Source organism: Rhinichthys klamathensis, unplaced genomic scaffold (genome assembly GCF_029890125.1).
Source record: "Rhinichthys klamathensis goyatoka isolate OS25496 unplaced genomic scaffold, OSU_Roscu_1.1 h1tg000254l_1, whole genome shotgun sequence".
Classification (NCBI taxonomy): domain Eukaryota; kingdom Metazoa; phylum Chordata; class Actinopteri; order Cypriniformes; family Leuciscidae; genus Rhinichthys; species Rhinichthys klamathensis.
In genome coordinates this window covers 3,166,397-3,193,089 of record NW_026606776.1, presented here as the reverse complement: position 1 = coordinate 3,193,089, position 26,693 = coordinate 3,166,397, and the positions used below count along the sequence as shown (strand labels likewise).

The 26,693-nt window shown below is 38.0% G+C and overlaps 1 protein-coding gene across 2 annotated transcripts; it reads right to left on the bottom strand.

Moving 5' to 3' along the window:
- Window positions 1-10,935: 10,935 nt before the first annotated feature.
- Window positions 10,936-26,147, bottom strand: LOC130101277 (fidgetin). Of its 2 annotated transcripts, XR_008808966.1 has the most exons (4): window positions 25,934-26,147; window positions 25,039-25,176; window positions 12,221-13,711; window positions 10,936-12,187 (listed from the first exon to the last, which is right to left on the bottom strand). XR_008808966.1 is itself a non-coding variant. In XM_056266935.1 (3 exons), the coding sequence occupies exons 2-3, from the start codon at window positions 25,067-25,069 to the stop codon at window positions 12,510-12,512; spliced, it is 1,233 nt and encodes a 410-aa protein (XP_056122910.1). In that variant the 5' UTR covers window positions 25,070-25,176; window positions 25,934-26,147; the 3' UTR covers window positions 10,936-12,509. The 2 variants fall into 2 exon arrangements, 1 of the variants encoding a protein (XP_056122910.1); XM_056266935.1 differs by having other exon boundaries at window positions 10,936-13,711.
- Between the last annotated feature and the right edge of the window lie 546 nt (window positions 26,148-26,693).

The window sequence follows — 26,693 nt, the reverse complement described above, 5'->3', positions numbered from 1 at the left end:
TCAACCAAGATGTAATTCGTTTTCTACGATCCTACTGTCAACAACATCAAGCTGAATGGAGCAGGTATCTATTCTGGGCCGAATACGCTCAGAATTCCCTCATCAAACCCGCCACTGGAATCACCCCATTCAAATGCATCCTGGGCTTCCAACCCCCACTCTTCCCATGGTCGGGTGAACCCACTGATTTACCCTCTGTCACCGAATGGCTACAACGGAGCGAAGAGGTCTGGAATCAAGCACACACTCACCTACTTCACGCCGTCAGACGCCAAGAACTCCAGGCTAATCGTCATCGCCGCACTGCTCCAGAGTATCAACCTGGCCAATGGGTTTGGCTCTCAACCAGGGACCTCAGACTTCGACTTCCATGTCGCAAACTCAGTCCCAGGTATGTTGGTCCGTTTCAAATTGTTAAACAAATTTCTCCACTATCATTTCGATTAGACCTGCCCGCTAATTACCGTATTTCTCCTACATTCCATGTATCACTCCTGAAACCTGCCGGTGGTCTGAGAGGAGAGTCGGAGGAGGGAGTCACAGACCCCGGCGTCATTTGCCTCCTCGTTTTAGGAGCCACTCGCAGGGGGGGGGCTCTGTAACGGAGCAGGCTCCCGCACCACCTCCTCTTTACCACCGGAGGGAACCGTCTCCGGAATATTAACTTTACCCATCGAACTCCAATTCCCATCATGCCTCATACCTGGGACTGATTGCACTCACACCTGCACCTCATTCACACACACTCATATAAGCCTCATTCACACACTCATTCAGTGCGAAGTCTTGATCTGCCCCGGCCATCATTTCTGAGCGTTATTTCCCGAGTTTTGTTTCCTGTGTTTGATCTTGGATTGTTTATCGTTGCTGAACCTTCTCTGCCTGCCCTGACCCCGGACTGTTTACTGGACTCTGATTCTTCTCTGCCTGCCTCGACCCTTTGCCTGTTTACCTGGTTTGTCTCAGCCTTGCCTTCTCTGTTCTGTTTGCCACTGTTGGACCCTGCCTGTTTTGATTATTCTAATAAATGCTGCAAATGGATCCTCCTGACTCCGCCTCATCACAACAGTTACCTAGTCAACCGTTATCTGAGATTTGTTTTCATGATTATCGAATGTAAATAGTTTTATCTCTACAAACAGTTTAGCCTATAAAGCTAGTATATTGGGCATAGTGTAATGACAAATAAAAATCGCTTGTTAATACCACTAACAAGGCTCAAAATAGCCCCACACTAACACGGTAGCATAATGAGGGTCCCTACCTTCAAACCGAAGCATTGAGAACTTTGTCAGTGTCCAGACAGTTTAATAAGAAGATATTTTAAACATACAGTCAACTTCGCGTATACAGGCAGGAGCCATCTTTGAAATACAGCCTTTACCAGTCGATCTACGAACGCCGATCCAAGCCTGCTGTTCGCGCTCACCTTGTCACAACTTATAGCTCGTTCACATTCTCACCAGCGCACTTGGATCGGCGTTCGTAGATCGACTGGTAAAGGCTGTATTTCAAAGATGGCTTCTGCCTGTATACGCGAAGTTGACTGTATGTTTAAAATATCTTCTTATTAAACTGTCTGTACACTTACAAAGTTCTCAATGCTTCGGTTTGAAGGTAGGGACCCTCATTATGCTACCGTGTTAGTGTGGGGCTATTTTGAGCCTTGTTAGTGGTATTAACAAGCGATTTTTATTTGTTATTACACTATGCCCAATATACTAGCGTTATACTAGCTTTATAGGCTAAACTGTTTTTAGAGATAAAACTATTTACATTCGATAATCATGAAAACAAATCTCAGATAACGGTTGACTAGGTAACAATGTGTAATTAGACCAAAGGTTCATTTTGCGCCGGAGTTCTCCTTTAAAATGTAAGGGATACTGGAGCTTGCTTGGGGTGGTGGGACTGCTCGCGGTGGGCGCCGGAAAATTTCCCTTATTTTCAAATCCAAAACTTGACAGGTATGGTCAGGTGGTACAAGTAAGAGCTCTGGAAGTTATTTAGGTACATATTATTCTGTTGTTATGTGCTTTGAGACATAAGGTAATTTAACAGAGGCTTGTGTCTAGTAACGCTTTGCAGACTCTGCTGTGTGTGTGTGCTACGTTCATGTGTTTTGAAGGAGGCGTGGCTTTGGAGACTCTCTGAAGCTTGCTATTGCTAGCCTCTCCGAAATTGTCTACCTTACCTTTAATAGACCCTTTTCACATTTCCGGATTTCTCAGAAGCAGAAGTTGTCATAGTTGGGCAAAATTCTAGCAATGAATGAGAGATACATATTTTTTGTGTTCCCATTTGCTCAAATAGCTAAATAAACACTCAACAATAGTATTTTAATATTTTGAAATATTTTTCGTATTTTCGTTAAATCGTGTCATCACGGTCTGTGAAAGGTCCATCAACACTGAATCATTCGCCATAAAAGTTACATGCTATTATTAACATCAAAATATGAATGAAAATTAAGTGTTTATATAAACCAAAAACGTGTATGTAATTCAAATCATGATAGGCTATTTCTACATAGCCTATACGTGCAAGTTCGGTCTACAGCTGTGGCGTTCATCATGCTCAATTCACGAGCACAAATGCGCGTGCTTTCTTTATTTTGAAGCGCATATTTCTGTCATCATACTCACCACACATTTCGTTCCAAACACGTATGGCATTCGCTCTTCTGTGGAACTTAAATGGAGAAAGCTTGAAAACTGTTCCATGAACGCGGTTCACGAGAGAAGTAGCAAAGAACGACTCGTGAATGAATCATTCTTTTGAATCGGATAATTCAATGAATCGGTTGATCCGACGGTCTGAAAATAGCCGCGTTTCCACTGCCGGGCCAGGGCCAGGCCGTGCTAGTGCGTGCCAGGGCCAGTCGCGTTTCCACTGTCACTTCCGGGGCTTGATCGGGGCTTACTCGGGGCCAACGGCCAGGATTTCTGGCCCGTCGAATACCTTGGGCCAAAGCGGGCCAGCTCGGGCTAGAGGAGTGGTTACGAACAGAGGCGGGGATTACCTGAGTCGAGAGACAGGAGCGCCGAATGATTCTGTCAGCATTAAAGACTTTTAAAATAATTTAACTCACTTTCATGTTTTAATGCCTTCTGTTTGTGATCCGATGTGGATTCTGATCACCGTATAGACGAATCCGACGAGCGTTCTGTGTAGGCTGCCATCTTGTGGCGACGCCATTACTGAGCTGTTACCGGTATGTAAACAATAAACCTCCGTGATAACCATAGACTGTGGTGATAACGCACCCTCGATGACAGCTCTATGTGACAGCTACAGCCAGGCAGAATGACTTGTTGGGTTGATGATGTTAGACAGTGGCCTCCAGTCACAGATGAAGGGACAAACGATCTTACAGATTATTTATGAAAATAGCTTGGCAAGCTAGCTAGGCTAACGTTAGCTAACGAGGAAATTATAAAAAGATCTGTCCATTTGGCAACAATAAATAAATGAATGACATCAAATAAACGAATTCATGTTTTTCATTTGTGTCCATTATTTATCTCATTTTCACATTGCAAAAGGCAAGGGTAAGGTACAACTAGAAAATATACATAATATCGACCAATTAGTGTTTTTAAACCATGGAAAGAGGTCAATATAACAGCAGGAGAACAATTATGTCACATAACGTTACATTTAGCTCAGGAAAGCCATTTAATGACCATAGCATGTTAATTGAATAGAAAAAATAGCTAGAGAGGAGATTTTGCTGAGCACTATATTACATATTCATTATATTTTTTTTACTTATGTCATTAAATAATTGTTATTATAACAAAAAATGCATATTTAATTTAATTTATTTTTTAAAAAAATCTGTCACAGTCAAGCAAATCAAACATTAACAACAGACATAACAGTACTACTGTTACTAACGTTACTACCCCAATGCACCCCTTCTGTTGTTTTAAAGGTATTCAAGAATATTTTCTCCTTCGCCTGCATCCGATGATTTTTCAAAATGCCAACATGTTTTCCCACTCGACATTATAAAAGTTGTAACGTTAGTGACAGTCGTAAATCGCGGGCTGTTTATTCCAGTGGACGCAAGTTGGAAATAAAACAATAGGAGGCAATGGCGCAACGCTACCCAGCAACAGCTCAGTAATGGCGCCCGCTTACTTCCGGTAGTTTCGCCGGATTCGTCTATAAGGTAGAAATATTTATACGCGATGCAAAAGACTATGCGCGCTAACCATTACCATAGTAAACATATTAAACGCTTGAAGATACGCATAGTAAAAAAAACATGGTGAACGCTTGAAGAAGTCAGACCAATCATAAAGGCTATCACAATCATGTTTTTATTTTATCTGTCACTAGGCCTACGTCTCGTCTCTTTATAGGCTACCGGACTATCGTAAAAAAAGCTAGTTTTTTTTCGGGAGCTTCCTGTTTCTCTGACTGAAAATATCTGTAGCCTAGCTACTGGGAGTCGAGACTGTGCTAACGCTCCTCAGGTCGTATTTTTGGTGGCATTGCATATAACGTTATTTGTAGAAATTATCATTCTTTCTAAATGTGATGGTATGTCCTGTAACTACCAAATAAACAGAAACAGCCTCGACTGAATAATGTAAGTGTGTCCTCTCTTTTGTAAAATAGACCTAACGGTAATTTATTTCTGTGACTAATGTGCAATTTTGACATAAATTAATTAATTATGATCAATGTATCACTTTTTATTGTAAACCTGTGGTAAAACATCGATGCTTGGGTTTTAAATATTCAAGTAAACAACAAAAATGCCAGCAAACGGCCGCTTTTATCATGTTTGTTTTGCGATGCACGCTGTTTCCAGTGATTTCTTTCTGATTATTTTTCGGATAAAACTTCCATTTGTTGGTGAAATGATGGGTTGGTATGACGTTGTTCCAGAGAGGCGTGTTGCGGGCGTTTTTTAGTGACGCGCTGTGGAGCTTCTGGCCCGACAGTGGAAACACAGGCCAGGTGCTACTGGCCCGAGGCTATTAGCCCGGCACGGCCCGTTTAAAGCCCTGGCCTAGCACTGGCCCGACAGTGGAAACGCGGGATTCATTCACAAACGCGATTTAGCAGGTTTTTAATGGTAATATATTTTTTTCCATTTAATGTTGGCTAGGTAGGCCTATAACATTTTGCTTTGTGTTATATTGCCTTAAATTACAAAAAATAAAGCTAATAAAATATTATTCAGTAGCCTACAGTGCTTTGAGTTTTTTTTAAATATCTGCTGAGGTAAAAACTGTAAATCCATCTCTTTTTCCCTTTTTGTTCTTTCACCCAGCTTTATTCAGTTTGATTTGGTAAGTTACATGTGTGAAGATGAATGCTGTGATTCTCCAGAAGTTAGACCCTGCCATTCAGTAAATCTGAATAGATGATCAAATTAGACATCTTAATGCAGGACACATGTTTTCTAATAATATCAGGTTCTAATAATATAGCAAATTATATCTGAAATGCACTTTTACTCTGAACTAAACTAACAGAGGAACGATTAGTGTATTTCAATATCAGACGATGGGAATGTGGGCTGGGGGGGGGGCCCATTTCTTGTGAGCCTGCCTTGGAAAATAAACTTGTGTTTCCCAAGTAAAATCCAGATCATCAAAAATGCTGTGAAAGCAGAGACGGAAAAAAAATAGAAAAATAAAGATGGGATAAAGCGCACCACTATCTGAAAGACCTCTCCATGAAATAAAACAGCTCAAATCAAAATCTAAATGGTATATTTTTAACTGCTAGTGATGAACTCATTTGTGAACAAGGGGTCTCAATGCCTGCCAAGGCAGCACTATGATTATTCAAATGAGTACTCTACCTTACATTTTAATGACTTGTGTTGGGGGTAATTAAGGTGTCTATTAAAATGGAGAATCGTGACGATGAATACATCTTCATTCTGGCTTAACCACAATAACATGTAGATAATTGTCTGAGATTAGAAGACATCATCACTGTTATCAGCCCTCATCTAGAACAAAATGTTCCTGCAACTCAGGCACATTAAAAAAGGATCAAACGCCAGGGCAGCTGATTGGACCGTATGATGAGCTGTAGGTCTGTCTCTTTTTCCTCTGAGCTCCAAATGAAAATCCAAGACGGTCAGGCCTTTTTCTATATTTATTTTAGGCTTTTAGAGATCTGAGAAAAATGTACTTTATTTTGTACATTTATATATTACAGCTACGTTTTCTAAAGAAAACTATGTAAAACTATGTTTTGTGGTTCTCTCCAAACCCAAAACAGGGAATGAGAATTGTACACTAAAATGCAACAACTGACTGATTGTTTTACAAGAAGAAGGTTAAAACACTGTCCATTATGAAAAATGCTTCTTTTTTTTTATAAAACTGATGATTGCCTTAGCAGACGACATTAAAAAATAAAACAACCATGGATAAGCACATAAATACCAAGTTCTAGCATGAAACTATAGGCACAGGCTGATATTAACGATATTCAGGCCTCCAGCTTCCCCAGCTCCACCTGTATAGATCTGTTATGGGGAGTTATTTCATGTACATGTGCAGAAGCAGCATGTCTTACACAGCAATGTCTGTGAATGTATTGGCAGTAGCAAGTCTCTGTACTTGCTCTGCGGCAGCAGCAGCAGCAGTGTAGCATATTTATTCCGCCAAGACCAAATATATTGACATTGCCATATCCATTACCATCCCAATCTCTCAGAGAGTTGTCATGACAGAAATATGTTTAATTTAATTGTCAAAAAAACATTTTTGGCTAATGGGTGGATGGTTGTTCTGTGTTATGGTGCATTTGTTGGGGTAACCTAGTGTGAAGACTGAACAATGAAACCTCATGTGTTCACTGTGAAGTAAGCGGCAAGTAGCTTTTATGCAAACACACGCACACACATAAGTAATTAGTAATAATAAGTAATTTTACTTATTATTAAGATGGAGACAGTGCATAGACTTCTATTGTTTTTATATACAGCTAGTTGTAACCCACACCCTAACCCTCACAGAAAACTTTCATCATTTTTACAATAATAATAATAATTTAAAAAAACTTGATTTACTTTATTTTAATACTGTTTTTACAAATAGAGTCACACACACACACACACACACACAAAACAACTCACTAAACAACTCTGGCCTTTCATTCAAATGAGGGTGTAAGAAAGAAAGAAAGAAAGAAAGAAAGAAAGAAAGAAAGTGTTGCCTGTTAAAATAAGAAAAAAATACAAACAGGCACACACAAATAGATACATAATTTGAACTTCATTCCAATACTATGCATAATTACCCCACAAATGTACCGTCATCCACAAAGCCTCAAAGCACACACAGACATGCACACTGGCATTTAGTGTCGTTTGTGTTCATTCACCCCATGTCAAATCCATCACACACACACACACACACACACACACACACACACACACACTGAAGCAGTCATTTCATAACCGCATGGTAAAATAAAAAATGAAACACTGCGCTTATTACTGGAAATTTAGGCTTTCAAATGGTCAAGTCTCTTTGTTATTTGCATAATTTATTCATGTTTTTCTTTCTCTCTTCTGCCTTTGCACAATTTCCCCTAATTTGCATAGACTGCCCATTTAAGGGTTCTTAAACGGAATTACTGCCCTGCATACTTTAATTGTTGAAAATTACATTTAACTTGAAATGAATAATAAAACAAAAAACAAGCCATTAAAACATATAAGTCACCATGAGAGAATGTAACAGGAAAAAAAGAAAAAAAAAATCTAGGTTCTATGAGAACAAATAAAAACTCACTGCAAGATATCTTCCTACACACATTGGTTTAACACCAACAAACACCTGAAAAATGCAAAAGCACAAATTTATCTAATTTAACACTTACAGCCCACAGAAACGTATTGATTTTGCATGTATATTGCAATTAACAATCCATCCATTTTCCTAACCGCTTGTCGTAAGTGATGCTGGAGCCTGTCCCAGAATCTCGGGCTGCAGGGAAACACTCTGAACGGATGGCCAGTCCATCACAGGGTTAACACACTTGGACATTCACACACTCATACTGGCACTCACCTTTGTCTACAAATTTATTGCAGTTATATCCATCTAAACTGTAATATTTTACGTTGCAATTTATACGTTATATAATCCACTGAAAGATAAATGAAAAATAAACAAAGCATCAAAACAGTTAAGCTCTGTGAGATCCTTTAATAGTGAGTAAATAGCACACACATTTAGCTATTTTAACGATGTTTTCACTATACCTTTAGGCCTTGAAAGGGGTAATAATGGTGTAGTCTATGTTGGGGGTCAGAAAGTTCTCGGATTTCATCAAAAAGATCTTCATTTGTGTTCTCGAATATGAACAAAGGTCTTACAGGTTTGGATTGACATGAGGGTAAGTAATTAATGACAGAAATTTCATTTTTGGGTGAACTGGCCCTTTAAAAGTACAGAACGCCGCAGCCAGGCTTCTGACTGGTACAAAAAAAAAAAAAAAAGGATCACATTACTCCAGTTTTATCCTCTCTTCATTGGTTGCCAGTTCAGAATAGGAGTGATTTTAATATTGTATTATTGGTTTTTACATCTCTTCACAACATCTCTAATTTATATCAGTAATCTTTTAGGATTGTATCGGCTAGGACGTTGAGATCGACGGATCAAATGTGGCAGTCCCTCGTGCTATGAAAAAGTCAAAGGGTGACCGAGCTATTACAGTAGTTGCTGCTAAATTGTGGAACAATCTCTCTATATAATAGGCAGGCTCCATCTACAGTATAGAGGTTTTTAGGATATGAAAACATATCTTTTTAACCTAGCTTTTGGAAGGGGGCCTTGAGCAATAGGCACGATTAGTCACGATCATGTAATTGTTATGATATTTTTTGTTATATTGCTCTTTATCTTTTATTTTTATACTTTTTATACACTCTTTTTATGATTGTGAAGCCTTTGGGCAACAAAGTTGTTTTTAAATGCTTTCTCAAAGTAAAACTCATATAAGATTCAGGTCCATTGAAAACAGCAAGCAGGGCCTTAAGATAAACATATTTAATTAGGAAATTGTTTACAATACTCCAAAAGTCATGAAAACAAACACAATAGAGTCGATTGAGAATATGGCAACACACTCTCTCGGTTTGACTGCAATAAACTCACAATTTAGTTCTAAATGTAACTGTACTTTATATATTGAGAACACACATTGTAAAATGTCAGATTTTGAAATGCAAAAAAAGAGTGACCAACCACTAAATGTGGTGTTTACATAGTGAAACATGTGCGATTTTAATGCACCTTTAACACCAATTCCAGCACTCAAAAATACCAAACACAGCTGTGTGATAACAAAACAATTGTAGAGAGTTTAGTGCACCATTACACTACAGGATTTAAGAGGTATCTAGCCTGGGTTTTTTGTTTATGGTTGTAAAAGTGGTAAAAAGATATGCTTATGATGTACAATTTTCAATATCTCTCATTCCATTGCCCCTAGTCTCACCTTGCTGTCTGCAAGGAGTATTTGATGACGCATTACTTCAGTTACTTGGTACAGTACATTCTGCAGTCACACTCTTTTCCTAGTTCCAACAGCAACAACAACAAAAATCCTCCCAAAGAATAAGAGGGGTTTAGGTACATCTTAGAAGGATTCTTACAACATTTTGCCAAATATGTTTAAATCTTTTGTTGGAAAGAATCGAAAGGTTTGTCAAGAGCTTTGTTCCAAAACCCAGTGAGCAGGATACCTACATAGACAAAATCCAAATTTGGGCTTTTGGGAAAATCCTCCATATTAAGGAACCTCAAATTACTGATTTGAAATTTTTTCAATGTAAAGGGTCACTTACATGCGACACAAATATTAGTCTATTCCTAATGCAAATAGCATGAGAGACTCAACCAACACTCACAGTCACAGTTGATTCCAACTCATGTTAGCGTGTTGCTAAGCTAACAACTTAAATACATAGCATGAAATATTTGCTGAAATTAATTCTTAATGCACAATGTTGCTGCTTATTCTTTGGAACGGCCTTCATGTCAAGAGTGCGCTCACAAGGTTTAGGAAGAGAGTTTTGCATAGAATGCTACAGACGATTTACATTTTTTAATCTAGATCTGTAAAGAAAAAAAGCCACTCAAGTTACTTAGTGCCTTACTTTTAATACCAAACAACCCTTTTAATAAGATGAAAGATGGTTAGAACAGGAACTGATGTAATATTGATCATTCGACATTGCCTAATTTTCAAAATGATAAAACCCAAATGGAAAAGCTGTAGCCAGGATAAAACCGGTAACAGTAAAATCTCTTCAAATGACAGCAATATAAAAGATGATGTGGAAGAAAACATTTCTCTTTAAAAATAAAGAAATATAAATGGCACTTTTGGTAAACAGTTGAAAAAAAATGTAAAGAATGACTGTGCTTTTATCTAGACAATGATACATACAGTATGTGTAGTTGTGTAAGGAGAAGTGTACTGGTGTATTTCCTAATCACTGAAAACTTATACAATAACTCACATAATTCTAAAATTTTAGTTTGAAAGTTTGTGATCAACAGGAAAGTTATGAACAGACACATAATAGAAACAATACATTGATGTGCCCCATTGCAGTGAGATTCATCATCATGATTGAGGTCTGTTTCATTCAGTTTAGCTGAGGAAATTCAATTTTGGTTCAATTCACAATTCAATTTTGACCTGGTAGAACTTTAAGCAGCCTTTTCAAGGATTTCCTTCCATTTGTCTCTTGAAATGAAGCCAATTCACCCTCTTGAATTGAAACTGCACAGAAATAAAATGTATTCACACAGAGGGAGTCATTTTGGCTGAACATTTCCTTGTGATTTGGCTCCCACACAGCTGCTTTGGTGATTACTTAATAAATAAGTATAATATCTTAATTCCCGTGGGGTTCATAAAGAAGCGAAAGGAAGTAAACAGAAAGATTTGTAGTGAGGTCAGCCAAACCTATTTCCAGTGCTTGGGATAAAGTAAACAACACTATTTTTAAAAATGCGAAAAACCTTAAGTGAAGACAAACACGCAAAAATCATGTGGTCTCCTTCTCGCTGAGCATTTTCACACTTGGCCCTTAAGGCAATGTTTTATTTTTGGTAGCCAAGCAGGCTGAGACCATCTCAGGAAGTAGCTTGAATTGTCTGAATTCCATTTGTTTTTATGTCTGCAGTAATGTTAAGATAGCCTGCAAAATCTTTTGAGACAACAGCAAAAATTGGTGGAATAGACATAACAGCACAATATATCTCAATGACTGACAATTACTGTTATTTGCTAAACATTTTAAATCGAACAGCAAATTTTAAAGCTGCAGTTTGTAATTTTGTTAGCCCCTAAAGGCATCAAATGGAATTATAAAAATAAAGATTGTTTAAAATAAAACATTTCTCTCCATCTTCCATTGGTCGGACAAAAAGGAAGTCCCGCCACCAAATTCGCACCAATGGTTAAGCCAGTGTTGGTAGGTTCAAACAAAGCACCACAGTGCCAGTGTTTACACTTTTTGGAAAGTCAACATTTTTCTCTGCATATTAACCTAGTAAAGGAGAACATCATTTCTCATTGAAAAACATTACACACAGCAGCTTTAACAACCTAAAGAACTGCAAAAAAACGTTTTGCATAATTTTTCGTAGAATAATCCGTTCTACAAATATGTCTAGCAACAGATCTTTATACTCTCTTAAAATGCTGTGAAAGAGCACACAAATTTACCAACAGACCACCTAGTTCAAGTCCATTGAATTGTTTTTTTTTTCCTAAGGACGGTATGTGAAAATGCCCTCTTCTCTGTTACACATACAGTACAGGCATACGCCATTTAACTGACAGACACTTTCCTGAGGTTTTATTTATCTCTCCCACACTCACACACATGGACTCTTTAAACAACCAGGATTTGTCAACTCTCCCGTGGAAAAGGGGCAAAAGGATTTACAATTAAAGCTCACCACATAAATAACCATTACAAGGCCACAAACACACGCACACACAGAATGTACACCATGGCAATATGGTCAACCATACGTAGCTAGTGTCCAACCTCCACATCTGTTACCGTGACTCCTTGTCTCCATGGTAATCACAACACATCCATTAGACATATAAATTCCCTTGATGTACTCTCCTATCTCTCGGAATGGAGGAGTGAAATCTTTCCATCCCTCTCAGATATGCGTGTCCATCATGGAGGATATACTGGTCTGTCCATTCCAGCAGAGTGAGGAGGTCATTGTCTCGCAATGACCAGTTAGGCTCGGCTAGGAGGGACATCAACATCATTGTCCTCTTTCCAGAAAGGAGAAACTAAACTCCTGCTGTCTTCCAGGACAGAATTCCCCACGATGCAGCTGTATTTTGAGGCCCCTGCATTGAACCCCGACACAATGGCTTTGAGCAAGTCCCTCCTTTCTACCTCCGATCCATTATGAGGAAGCAATCACACTTCATCAACTCAAGCATTGCTGCTTGAGTGTGAGCACAATCTCTCAGGGTGTGTTTGTATCAAGGCAGAGATGTTGGTGAGAAGTGACAACAGAAGTCGAGGTAGATGGGAAGTGCTGTCCGGATGTACCATTGTTCCGGCCGCTCATGGCTACTGTGAGAGTCTCCAGGCTTCTTAAAGTGTCTCCGTGATTAGCTGGCTTGAAAGATGAAGTTTCATCCGCCGATTGGCTGAACCCATTTTGCTTGTCCACCGTGTCATCTCCTGATGGTCTGTAGAGGGGGCTGCCTTCAGACCTAGAGTCCGAATTAGAGTTTCCGCCAAAATCAAACTCCTCAAACACTCCAATCTCACTTTGAGTTGATGGGTAATATGACTTTGAAAGGTTGGTAGCACTTGGGGGATCACTTTCAGAGACACTACCTCCCAGGCTGGTGGTTAGATATGAGTATCCCACAGTTGGAAGAGGGTTAGAAGGAGTTATACCTGAAGGCAGGTACGCTGAGGGAGGTGGGGGAGGACTGTAGCCTACAGGAAGAACGGCCTGTGAGGGGTAACGGGGATTTGGGTAACTGTATGCAGATAGGTTTTGCGAGGTGTTAGCACTGTAAGTTGACACTAAACTGGCATGGGAAGGGGTAGGGTGGAAAAGAGAGCCTGCGTAAGTTCCTACAGGCTGCAGGAAGGGAGTGCTGTAGGGAGTGCTGCTGTATTCCTGGTTCCCGGACTGACCGTTACAACTGCTGCTGGAGAAACAAGATTCTGGAAGACTCCCGCTGCCTATAACTGGTGAGTTACACGCACTGACGGACACATCCGACACACTGAGCGGTGCTTTGGGAAGAAGTTCGGGCACGCAACCCAACGGAGGGTAGACGCTCTCCAGCCAGGGCTCTGCCTCCACCTTCCGTCCATTAAGAAGGGGGGGCCCGTTATTCACAACACCGGGTCCCCTAATGCTAACGGAGATGGCTGCGTCTGGATATCCCATAAGTCCACTCTCACAGGGTAGATCCAGGATGGCAGAATATCTCTCTGCATACCGCTTGAGCAGGTTAGAAGCCGTCAGAGCTGAAATGTCATCGTTTGCCCATGAATGTTGGTACGCCGCAGTTGAGGTCGAACCTGTTAGCCTTGGATCCCTAAGTGCTTCGATCTTATGCCCTGGTGAACGAGTGGTCGAGGTGATGTCATAGTGTTGCTCCGCCCACTGTGACTGCTCAGGGCTCCACTGCATGGTCACGCCTGCCAATAAAATAAAAAAAGTCAAATTCATGTCAATTCAAACTCATGGAATTTAAAAAAAAATTCAAAAACAGAAATATAAGTAACATCATAAAACTAAAAAGAAAAATAGAATTTCTATTACAGCCAAGAGCCTCAGAGTGTGCCGCCCATGAACTTGCCAATCAATATGCAAACATGCTATAATATATTTCTGTAAAAAAAAAGAAAAAAGATCACTAATTATACTTATTACTCTACCTTATTTCTATCACAATATTGGATTGTTACCGAAAAACACTACTGAGAGAAAATGTGAGCAATTTAGGTTAATTAACCGCAGTTCCAGATAATGACCAATTGTGCATAATCATATTGTAAAAAAGACAAAGACAAAACTTATTTAATAATATAAAATATTAAAATGAAAGATAATCAAAAAAGGAATTGTAAAAGCCTTTTTCTAAGCACACATTAGCAGCTATCTGAGCTGTTTTGCGATCTTTAGATTAACAGTGAAGTTTAAATTCAGCTGTGTACTAATAGAACTTGATTCCTTGCCACACACACATCCAGAATAGCTCTGATGATATCATTATGGTCTGATACTGAGATACACCAGAAGGCTTCATCTCAAGTGAATAAAATAAAAGCTCTTTAATGTAATCAAGGAACCTCATATTACACACTCTCTGTCTCTTCCTCAGTTTCATTGACTCACGCACACCACACAGGAACATAATATTTCAGCATACTGTAATAACGACTGATCAATAATGTAGCTCTCGGCATTAGCAACTGAACCCGACAACAGATGTTACCCCTAAAAATACTGTATCTCTGTCATTTCAGCTTCACACATATAGTACACGCAGAGTACTGGACCAATATTTTAGTTTATGAAACAAAGAGCTTTACTTCCGCATTCCAATTTGGCTGTAAAGAGGGAAAGAAATTGGGGAGAGAAGGGAAAAAAGAAGAAAGAAAGAGAAATTATGTCCTTAGCCATAAAATATTACATACAGTAAAGTACTTCTAAAATAAAGAAACATAACATTTTCTCTGACCTTGCAAGTACAGTGGATTTGCAAAACCTTGTGCACCAGAAACAACCTTTTTTTTTTTTTAAATAAAATAAAATAAAACAAAGAAAGAGACTCCATACTACAGCAGATGGATATTGATTTTGGACTAATGGAGCAAAATTTACATGTTCTATCCATCTCAATTAAAAACTGCCCAATTACATTCAATTCTATTAAGCAGCAAATCCTCTTGATCGATACACGCAACTTGAGGTCAGTCAGTGTTCTCTCATGGGAAAAGGCTGGACTTACTGCACACACACACACACACACACACACACACACACACACACAGAGGACTATAACTGACATGAATTGGGACTTTGAAAGTCACTCACACTCAATACATTAGCAATAGCTTTAACTATTAAAAATTAAAGTTATATAGTTTTGCAGATACCTAACAAAAGCAAATTACAATACTGGGTATATCACACTAATGGCAATTAAGACAGGTGGTTGAAAAATGATAGGATAAAAGAAGATAAATAAAAAAAGATTGAAAGCAATATCAATAACAGATCTGAAAGAGCTAAAGATGTCTTTTAACAACTTTCTAATTGCTTTTTTTCTATTTTAATGGTTGACGCTAGCAAGACATAATAGTAGTCTATTATTTAGCATTATTTCTGACACACTCTTCTATAAAAACAGATACACAGTAAATTCACCAAAACCAGATTGATGAAAACAGAATAGAAAATGTTCTGTTCTACAGATATATTTCAATGTAAATCTGTTCTGTGGGACTTTTCTTCTTTACATTCTACATTTATTTATGCAATTGGCTTTTATCCAAAGTGATTTACATTCCATTCCACATATATTTCATCAGTTTATGTATTTCGCATTGGTTATCAACATGCGATGCTGTATGAGCTACAGGATGTCCAATTGCTTATACAAGTGATGGCACACCTGTCCTCTAAAAGCCACGTGACTTGAGGTGCCATTCATGTCTCTAGCAAAAACGCTTTGACGAGACGAGATATGTGCCAAAGTGGGTTTGTTAAATTCCTCACCCTGAGAATGAACAATTGCAAACACCAGTAATTAGGACTAGGCAAGAGTAAAACTATACCTTAGAGAATGAACATGTCATCTAAAATAAAGCCTCAATTAAACCACATCAGCCAAACCTCTTGAGATGAGTGCAGAAATTCCCAAAACAGTGCATGAAGGGTTCTTCACAAGAACCCTACAAGACAAAGATAAAGTACTATTCATAATGGAGAGAGCTAGTTAAATATGAACAAATGAATATTCTCTGGCTTGCCTGCCTACATTACAGCCTCACCAGTCTAAAGCCAAATGTGATGTGTTGTAAAGTCCAATATTAACATGGTTTGGTGGAATTTTCTCTCAAATGCTATCTTTTTTTTTTTGTATTCGACAGAACCTGGACAATCCCATTAGCTGCAAAGCTGCTGATCTAGTGTTAGTACTTTTCTATGTGTAAAAGGTTTTGTGCTGGTGCATTAGAGAACGACTTTCTGTTGTTCCAATATACCCTCTGGCTACAAATCCTCCAGAGAAGGCCCATCACACACACACACACACACACACACACACACACACACACACACACACACACACACACACACACACACACACACACACACACACACACACACACACACACACACACACACACACACACACACACACACACACACACTTCTAAAGCAATGTTCCATACTTTAAAGGCAGACATTTCATTAACTGGTTTTAGAGGAAGGAATCTTCACTTCATTGACTGAATATTTGTTAGTTCAGTAGTAGCGTCTCTTTAAACAATGCTTACGCGGTGTATTTTTGCATGTGCTTGTGTGTAAATGCATATAGGCTACTATTTAAACCAGCAGCCCATCGACAGGCGAGTCACTTTTCCTTAAGTGAAAATCTCAGGTTTCTCCAGCAGCAAAATCAATACATCACACAGACTCACTCTCACAGACTGCATTCATAAAACGTTTTTATTGAGTAATTAAACAGCCATTACTGTCGCCAACAGCAAAACAGATAAAGCCCCTAAAGAAAGATCTAGACAAAATAAATAATACACACTCATACACACAATCTAATCCAGTCCATTGACTTCAGTGCCTACTTAAGTACAAAATTCCTGATTTTATATTACACAAGACAAATACTTAACACAAAAATATCTAATTCAGTCCAATTAGTTTTTAGGGAAAAGGTCACCATATTACAGAATTTCACGATTATATTAAAGGTATAGTTCACACAAAAATTAACCTTATGTCGTTCCAGATCTGTATGATTTTCTTTGTTCTGTCAAACACAAAAGATGATGTTAGGCGGGATGATCACAATGCACTTTTCCATACAATAAAAGTGAATGATGGGCAGGGGCTGTCAAGCTCCAAAAAGGCTATTCCAAAAATCAGAACTGTTCTTTTATAGCCATTGTAAAGATTAAAGGAATTTTGCCTTTGTGTTTCCTCATATTTATAGTCCTGTGAAACATCAAGTCATGTCTGGACAATTTCATGTTCCTAGTCACCCTGGTGTGCGAAAAATTGTAAATATGAAATTTCTAGGGGTACCAAAATTTTTATTTATTTCTCAATGGGATTTTCCACCCACATTCATTAGTTTTCCTTCAATGAAAGGTTACTTTTTTGAGAGTTTTTCTTTTAATTAAAGATCAAAAGGATAAACAAAGCAGATGTATTTTCACAGCCTTCTTTGATCATATTTACCAAGGGTGCCAATAATTCTGACCATGACTATATATTCAAATTTAGCACATCAGTTGCAAGACACAAAATAAAAAATTTGGCCTCACTGGTGTGACATATTATAGTATTACAATTAATATATATCAATGTGAATAAAATCTGACAGTTGGACTAATATTATTATACTTATAAAGTGCTTATTTTTTTTATTTTGAAAGCCCCATGTCACAATTCACTTTCATTGTATGGAAAAGAGCAGCATGAACACTCTGCCAAACTACTTCTTATATGTTCCAAAAGAAGAAAGAAAGTCATATGGGTTTGGAGAAATGATGACAATTTTATTTTTTGGGTGAGCCACGGTACTGCATAGATCAAGATCATATTATCCATCTAAAAATAAAACAGAAAATCTATTTGATACAAAACCACACCCTCTTTTCCTTGACACAAAGGGCATGCTTTTCAGTGTGTGTGTGTGTTTGTGTGTGAGAGAGAGAGCAGTTGTGAACAGTTCTCCTGTTGTGCCAGGCTGTTTGACCATTGTAAGAGTGGCAGGGTGGAAGCCCTCTAATTCTTATTTAATGTGAATGAGCCATTCACTCTCAACGTCCTCTCTTCAAAACGCCTGACTTTCAGCCCTGGCCTGCTGAGTGCTGCAATAGAGAGAAAGAGGGAGAAAGAGAGAGGGAGGTGGAGACAAGTATGACAGAATGTAGCCTCAGCAGAGAAAGGTCTATGAAAGTTTAAGCTCAGAGATTGAAACAAAACTTTTGTTTTGTAGTGTCACTAAAAAGGACGCAAAAAAGTTGAGACCACTAAATTAAAACTTTATGGTGAAACCAACCACACACATAGCTCCAGTTCAATAATCTCACAAAACTCCCATCAAACATTCTTTGCAATATAATTTGAATTATAAAGCTGAAGTGTGTGCAATTTTCAATGTTAAAGTCAAAATTTTTAAAGGGATTCTCCACTTTTTTTGGAAATAGGCTCATTTTACAACTCCCCCAGAGTTAAACTGTTGAGTTTTACCGTTTTTGAATCCATTCAGCCGATCTCCGGTTCTGGCGGTACCACTTTTAGCATAGCTTAGCATACATCATTGAAGTGGACAAGACCATTAGCATTTCTCAAAAAGAAAATGACCAAAGTGTTTCGATATTTTTCGATATTTAAAACTTGACTCTTCTGTAGTTACATTGTGCACTAAGACCGACGGAAAATGTAAAGTTGCGATTTTCTAGGCTGATATGGCTAGGAACTATACTCTCATTCCTGCGTAATAATCAAGAAACTTTACTGCCGTACCATGAGTGCAGCAGGAGTAATGATATGACGCAGCGCCTGAAAATAGTTCCCAGCTCGGTAACTTCCAACGTGACCGGGACTAAGTGCCTGCGCCTGCTGCACTTATGGTATGAAAGATCGGCTGAATGGATTCAAAAACGGTAAAACGCAACAGTTTAACTCTGGGGGAGTTGTAAAATGAGCCTATTTCCAAAAAAAAGTGGAGTATCCCTTTAAGGCCCCAATATACTTTAAGAAAAATCATAGAACGGATGGGTGCGACGATATTTTGCACAAAACGGGGCTAAAATGAAGGGTTCGTTGTGGTGGTTTTGGAACTTTCAACTTTGAACCGCAATTGGTGCATGGCGCTTATGTAACAGGTGCGTGTGCTCTATGGCTCCACCTACTTTGACGTAGAAATCACGTTCATTTCTTCACTGATTCCATCAACTTCAGTCACAAGTAAAAACATGAATACACTGGAGTGCCGAATTGCAGAGCTGGTACAAACATATCCACATCTCTATAATCGCTTGCGTAGAGACATTTAAAGACTCTGAGATGAATTTCCTGAAAGAAAATTGCAATGAATTGTGTTGTGTTTGTTTTGTATTGAGAGGATAGTGCACATCACATATTTAAATACTCCTGTAAACACCACCTTCAGCAAGATAGGCGGCCTCAGAATATGCGTAAAAAGGAATACCGCCGCTCAGCTTTGCTATTAAAGAACTTTTGTTTCTTTTTTGAAAATTTTTGCCACGAATATATCGGACCCTTTATTGCATTCTTATTATCTTTAGTCAAAATGTCATTTTAAAACTAGCTCTTCATCAGAAGCAAATCTTTAATTTTTGTTTCCAGTGGATAAAATCAAGACCCACCCTACATTTTTTTCTGTTAATTAAACTGTTCCACTTAGACATACGAAACTATGTGAGTTAAATGGATTGCACACTGTAATTCACATGGACATTTTCCTGGAAATTGTAAATGCTTACAGGTTTGTAGCAAAACATTAAATTCAGGGCCTAAAATTAACATTCGCCAAGTGCCAAATGCGAGTAAAAATCGGCGTTGGCGAGTGAATGAAACGGTGTCAGTCGCCAGTAGGCCAGTAATGACATTTTGAATTCTAGCAATGCAATGTTGTGACAACATGAACGTGAACAAACGTGGTCAGTGCTTCATCATCATTAAAGTTTCAGCCTTTCAAGTGTAAATATTCAAGCGCTGAAACACGCAAAAGGGAATATGTTACTTGCGCTGTGTGTGAATAACATCAGAAGTTGAGCTCTCTTTCATGCCTTCCTGCGCTTCAATGGACAAATTCACTCAAAATTATGTCAAAAAGCTCCTGCACTTTTTTTCAAGCATTTCATTGTGTTTTCATTTGTTAATACAATGCTCAAAATCACAAAGTATCCTTTTCACTACACCAAATCTATATCATCTATATAAATGTTTCATTCACAATAGCTGCCTTTCATAATGCCATTACTATCAAACTTTTGATTTGCTTTTGAGCTCTTCTTGTTCAGTGTAATGCATTTGTCTATTATTTAATCCAACTGATCTTAATGGTTAATCAATGAATCATTTGGTACATCTATAGATTTCTATAGATCATACAGATTCTATAGAATTAGTTTCTACTTTCGTTTTCAATATCTGATACAGATAACCAAATGTAATGAATTCTTTTTACATTATAAGTGTAAAAATATATTTTTCTTAGATTATAAGTTATAATTTATAACCACTATGTTCAAAGTGTGTGTGTGTGTGTGTGGTCTGTGTGTCCTGGTAAACTCCACATTATGGGGACAAAATGTCTCTACAAAGATGGCAATATCGGAAATCCTTGTCCTTGTGGGGACATATACTGTAGATTATATATTTTGTATATGTCATTTCCTTATGTTTTTTCCATGAGGAAAACAGCTTATAAATCATAAGTGATGTTTCTTGAAAATGTCAAAATACAGAAAGTTTTCTGTGATGAGTATATTAAGGGGTATAGGGGATAGAATAGGCCTATTTGTTTTGATTATTTTAATTTCTTTATTCTAACCTGTTTTAATTATTGCTATTTCTTTTGATTTTTTTTTAAATGTCTTCTATGTAAAGCACTTTGAATTGTGTATGAAATGTGCTTTATAAATAAACTTGCCTTGCCTTGCCTTGCCTTTACAGTTTGTACAGAATAAAAATCATTATGTCTATGGAAAGTCCCCATAAAACATGAAACACTGTTCTAGCACAAAACCTCATGGTATAGTTTCATAACTTCATCACAGCTTTTGATAACACACTAGATAGATACTATTACAAACATTATGGATTCAATTTCATAAGTTAGGTAATGTAAGTTTATAAATGTGGCATCTGTAGCCTGTATTACTGTTATTAATTCAGCAACAAGGGTGATTTGAAACATGTCTCTTGCAGTGTTTGCTGTTAAAGGAACTGATTGTTAAACGTACTAAACTGAAAGAAGATCATGCTGTTGTGTTTCGATGATTGAACCAAATCTTCTCATTACATATTACAATAGTCTTGTGTTTGAAACAATGATTATGTGGACTGAAAATATGTGCAACTGAATAAAAAGCATGAGATCAGGTTTTGAAAGAATGATAGCTGTGTTACAAGTGTGATCAGTTTGGATTTTTGTACTAAGAGTTTTGAAAATGTACACCTTACTTGTGAAAACAGTACCAAAGCGAATAAAAAAACTGTAAAGTGACAGCATCCTAACAATCCTGCTGCTGTCTGGGTTTTTAACCAAACAACAAAGGACAAAGAAAAAATCACTTACTGCTCTTGAATTTTAAAAAAGGATATGAAGTCTATGCAGTGCTATTTATTTGATTAGCCTACTTTATTAAATTTACCTGAAAACGATTAGACCTGCCTGAAGAGCACTGTTTATTTCATTTGTATTATATTGTATTGTATTTATTTCATGTCTTATTTAATTATTTAAGTCACCGCCCACTGCCAGGTGTGGCAAAACCAGGGTATCAGGGTAATTTAGGCCCTGATTACTTTTTTTGAGGAGTGTTCGGGAAACTTGTTTCAAAACAATCATTATTCTACCATACCATTTAGTGGCAGTATAGTGGCATAGGAATCTGAATCTTCAACTTCAATTTAAATGAATCAGACTGAATCACACATTTCAGAGAGACATTCCTAGCAAAAAAAAACACATAATAAATTCAATCTAAGACAGATGAGGCAACTCTTTTCTTTCACTTCCTCCCCCTTCTCTTTTCTGCAGATAAATTATTTAAAACCTCCATAAAAGACATAGCTAGGGCTTAAATCACTTTCATATCTCTCTAAACGAGAGACGAACGCCTCGCATGTCAATGACCAATTCAATTCCACACGCCATTTTCCTCTGCTAATTAACACAGTACCGTGTTCATTTAGAGACACAATACAGAGCACTGGGCCGGGGCAGACTGGGCGGCCGTACACCGTCTGCTGCTGACATCGGCCTTTAATAGGGCTTTAGCATATTAAACAGCTCAATCATCCCTCATATGCGCATACACGCACGCACACACACACACACACACAGAGAAACTCGAGGGAGGCACTAGTTTTCGTGTAATAGGGACAAGCGAAAGAAAAGAGAAAGTATGGGAGACAAACTGTGTGAGAAAGTCTACATTAGTCACTCAAAGACACTTTCTTGTCGCTATATATCTTTAGATGTGTGAAGGGAGGAATGAAATTGGAGGGAGGGAGGGGGGAATAAGGAAAAGTGTGAAGTTACATGACGTTAAGAGTAGAGGAATAATTTAATCACAAACACTGTCAACACTAAAATTTTAACACAATCTGGCTGTCAAAAAGAAGGAGGGACAGAAACAGGAGTTGAAGATGAGAAAGGGAGGTTATTAATGTAGGCTATGTATGTTCATTTCATATTCATGACTATATTATTTGTTGCTGTTTTATTCCTATAGCCAATGTATGAGCAATCACAATTAAGGGTCCAATATTTCTTGTAAAAATGACCACATTTAAGCAAGCCCCCTGAATGGTTCGTAAATAATAAGGAATTTACCTACAAACGGAGCAATTAAAAAATTAAAAGTACCTCCTTCATGTTTTTGCAAGTGCGCAGTCAGCTCAGTTCCATCAGGCAAAATGCCCCGCCAAACAAAACTTACTGTGAGCAGACAGCACTGAACGAGCTCATCACACAGGACATGTTAGTTCATGGAAGAGGAGTTTCATGTGAAGCACAACTGTGTGATACACAATGCAAGAATGTCAAGAAGCTTTTTTTAAACGTTTTCAAAAGTGGCACAGTTTTTAACTTGTAGCACTAGACAAAACAGCTCAATGTTTTGTTCAATGATATGGAAATAAAATAGACAATATTTTGACCTCTAAAACCTATTTTTGTAATGCCATAATGTAATGTCTTAAACAAATGAATTTGTTTTCTTTTATCACAATAAGCAAAGATGAGGAGATTTTAAATGATTTTACTAGTTATGGCAATTTATAAGAAAAGTTTGAGATGTTTCTTCATGTTTTTTGTTTATCTAATTAAAAAGTTTTAAACAAAACATATTTTCTCGAGTATTGGTTTATAGGTTTTTCAATGTCCTCAATATTGTATTCCATCCTGTTAGTCTTTTGCAATATCCGTTTAACTAACAAAAGCCAGTTCCCAAATGACATCATCAGGAAGTGTATAGGGAAATTCAAAAGCAGCAAGTATCAGCAATGGACTTCAAGTTGACACTCTCATGTAAACTATAACACTCAATTCCTCACTGTGCACCTATAACACAACAAGCCTATTCATTTTTTTAAGAGATAGAATTCAAACGGTACCATGAAAAGTGTGTGTGTGTGAGACAGAACAGTTTTCATAAGGATAATTACGCTACCAAGGCCATAGCTGTCTTGAACATTAAGACATTAAAGGATTCAAAGAGATTTAAGGGAATAAAGAAAAAGAAAGAAAAATAGTAGAAGAACCACAATTTGTGCACACAATTTGAACAATTTAGTCATATCTGATTATTGGGGTTACATTCCCGCCTAAATGTCTATGGTGGTTACAGTCCGGTACACTACCCGTAAATCTCACACAAACCTGTTGATGTAATTATATTCAAATAATACACAATTTGGTCGATTTATGAGCATTTAATAGTGAGAACCACTTCAAATGTCCTCACAATTCTGTTTTCGACATGCTTAACTATATTTGTAGGCCAAAAAAGAACAGCTAAACCTATACAAACAAGCCGGACAATAAAAACAAGACAATATCACAAAACAGATTGATGTTACAGTTGGCTCATGTGAAAATATAACAAGAAATGTGCACATGGTAGTTTAACTGTCCATTTCTAATTCACTGCCCATCCAACTTGTGATTGATTGTGTGTAGTGTGTGACTGCTGGCTCACTGACTCCACATTCAGACCGATAAACAACCACTCATACAGACAGCAATCTGCTCTACCTGACTGAGAGACAGACAAAGAGAGACAAGGGGAACACTGGAATATTGGAAAATGAAGTGTTGTCATTTCGCAATACATCTGAGTCCAAATTATGCACATCTAACTAACCGCGCCACTGTGCGCTCACGGCTGATTTCCCGCCAGAATCACATCACAGCGCGAGCATTTATTACGCGCTCGTGCAGCAGTCGCTCTGCCCGCGCGCCCGACTGGAGATACAGCGCTACATGATTGCGGTCTGTAACCTCCAATCTCAACTCTCCTTCCCCTGACGCGGGCCAGGAAAATGCTATCACAGCACTGAAAATCAATCTGCGTCTAGCACGAATGGTATGAATGATATCCGAATGGAGGAACATATTGGAAAAACGTTTAAGTAGGAAAATATAGGCTATATGTATAAAAAAGTCAAGAGAACAGGGAATTTACGGGATGTTCTCAAACTGAATAAGTAGTTTTGTTTTATAGCTATTTAAGAGAGCTGTTCTTGTAGGGTCTGCGACTCGAGTCCGGCCTGTGTCATGTCCCGATCTCCTCTCTCTCCCTGACCTGTAGGCTATAGGCTACTTTCCTGTCAGTTCTCCGCTATCCTATCTAATGAAGGAGACAAGCAAATAATCAAAATCCTAATGCATGCCTATGATTGGCACTGACTAACAATAGCCTAAAGGAGGAAGCAAACGGGTTCATAAAGAATTTTACATCATCTAGCCAGAGATTTGCATGCATTTTCAAATAAAACAGATATGACCTACCATATACACCGCTGATCATATTGCTTGACATCAGCAAGGTGACGGAGAGAGACAGAAAGGATTGTAAAGAAAGAGTTTTTCAGTAAGTTGAATGACACACCGCATGCAAACAGTGTTTTGGGCGGACAGGAACCCCAAACTGTGGAGAAAGAGAGAGGAGAGATGAATATATGATGCAGCAGGAAAATAAATTTACCATAAAAATGCTCATTAATTAATGCTAGGCTATTTATTTGTTTAACTTCCCGATTTAACTAAAAAAAAAAATGTTAAACAGAATTTAACGCTATATTTTTTCATTTAGGCTTTAGAATAGGCTTTTTATATGAACATTTAATGCAAAAATGTTTTTTTTTAAAGTGCTTTAAAATCCATTTAAATGTAGATTGTCTATTTATTTTTAACTAAATTTAGCTTTGCGAATTAGGGTTTAGATGATTTATTTCTATTTCTTTATTTAATTAGCCTACTGCAAATCAGTTAGCCTAGTATATCAAATATTATTTAAATGGAATTTAAATATGCTAGTCTTGTGTATTGTAATGGAAACAACAGAAGATATAAGAGCTAAAGTGAGATTTATAAAGTAAGATCATATTCAATTGTGCTGATGGGTAAGAATGTCTCTGTCACTCTCGCCTGGACACACAACACACATACGGATCAATGCTGTCGTATTATAGAACTCTACTCCAATAATAAAACTTCTTGCCTAGTGCTCAAACTACCATAATTTAATGCTATTAAGAGCCACGCCGAACAAAAACTGCGCGCTGTTTTCTCGGGCCTGTGTCCGAGTGTCCGAGCGCGCTGTCCGTGCATGGCATGGCCTCTCTCTCTCTCCGGTAGCCTACAAACGGACAGCTGGTGGACGCAAACAAAGTGAAAGATTTACCTGTTCCGCGCCTGAGAACGGCGACAGCGTCCAGCCGTGCTGCTGAGAGCGGGGGATGGCAGTTACTCCGAGTCGGTGATGTTCTGGAATGCTTCCAAGTCAGGGCTGGAGAGACTGACCACCACAGAATTACTGACCACATCTACTGCCATGTTGGAATTCCAGAACCTCACGCCAGCTGCCGAAAAAAAAGCGGAGAAGCTTCATCCCTTACTGCGCATGCGCTCTACCAGACTCCAGCTGAGAGTCCAGTCTCTCTCTCTCTCTCTCTCTCTCTCTCTCTCTCTCTCTCTCTCTCTCTCTCTCTCTCTCTCTCTCTCTCTCTCTCTCTCTCTCTCTCTCTCTCTCTCTCTCTCTCTCTAACACTATAAACGCTAGCGGATTTAAACATCCTTTGGGAATTCACAAAAATACAAATATAAATCATATATTTTGTTTGTAGCAACATTCGCTGATGTTGTTACACAGAATGTGACAAACTAGACTGGATTGGTACAGTCATTGGAAACAGCTGTGAGAAAATATTTGATGTTGTTGTCGTAATATAAAAGGTCATGAAAGGATGATGTAAATTAGATTGTTTGGGCTACTGTAATATTTAATTAATGGCATATTTGATAACAATGAAATTAATTGCAAAGTGCTTTTTTTGTGCCTGTCAACATGTTTTTTGAGATTTACAAATCTGTAATGCGTACTATACAATATAATTATTTTATTTATTTTATTTGTATCTCTTTTCCTTCCTCTCTACTTAACA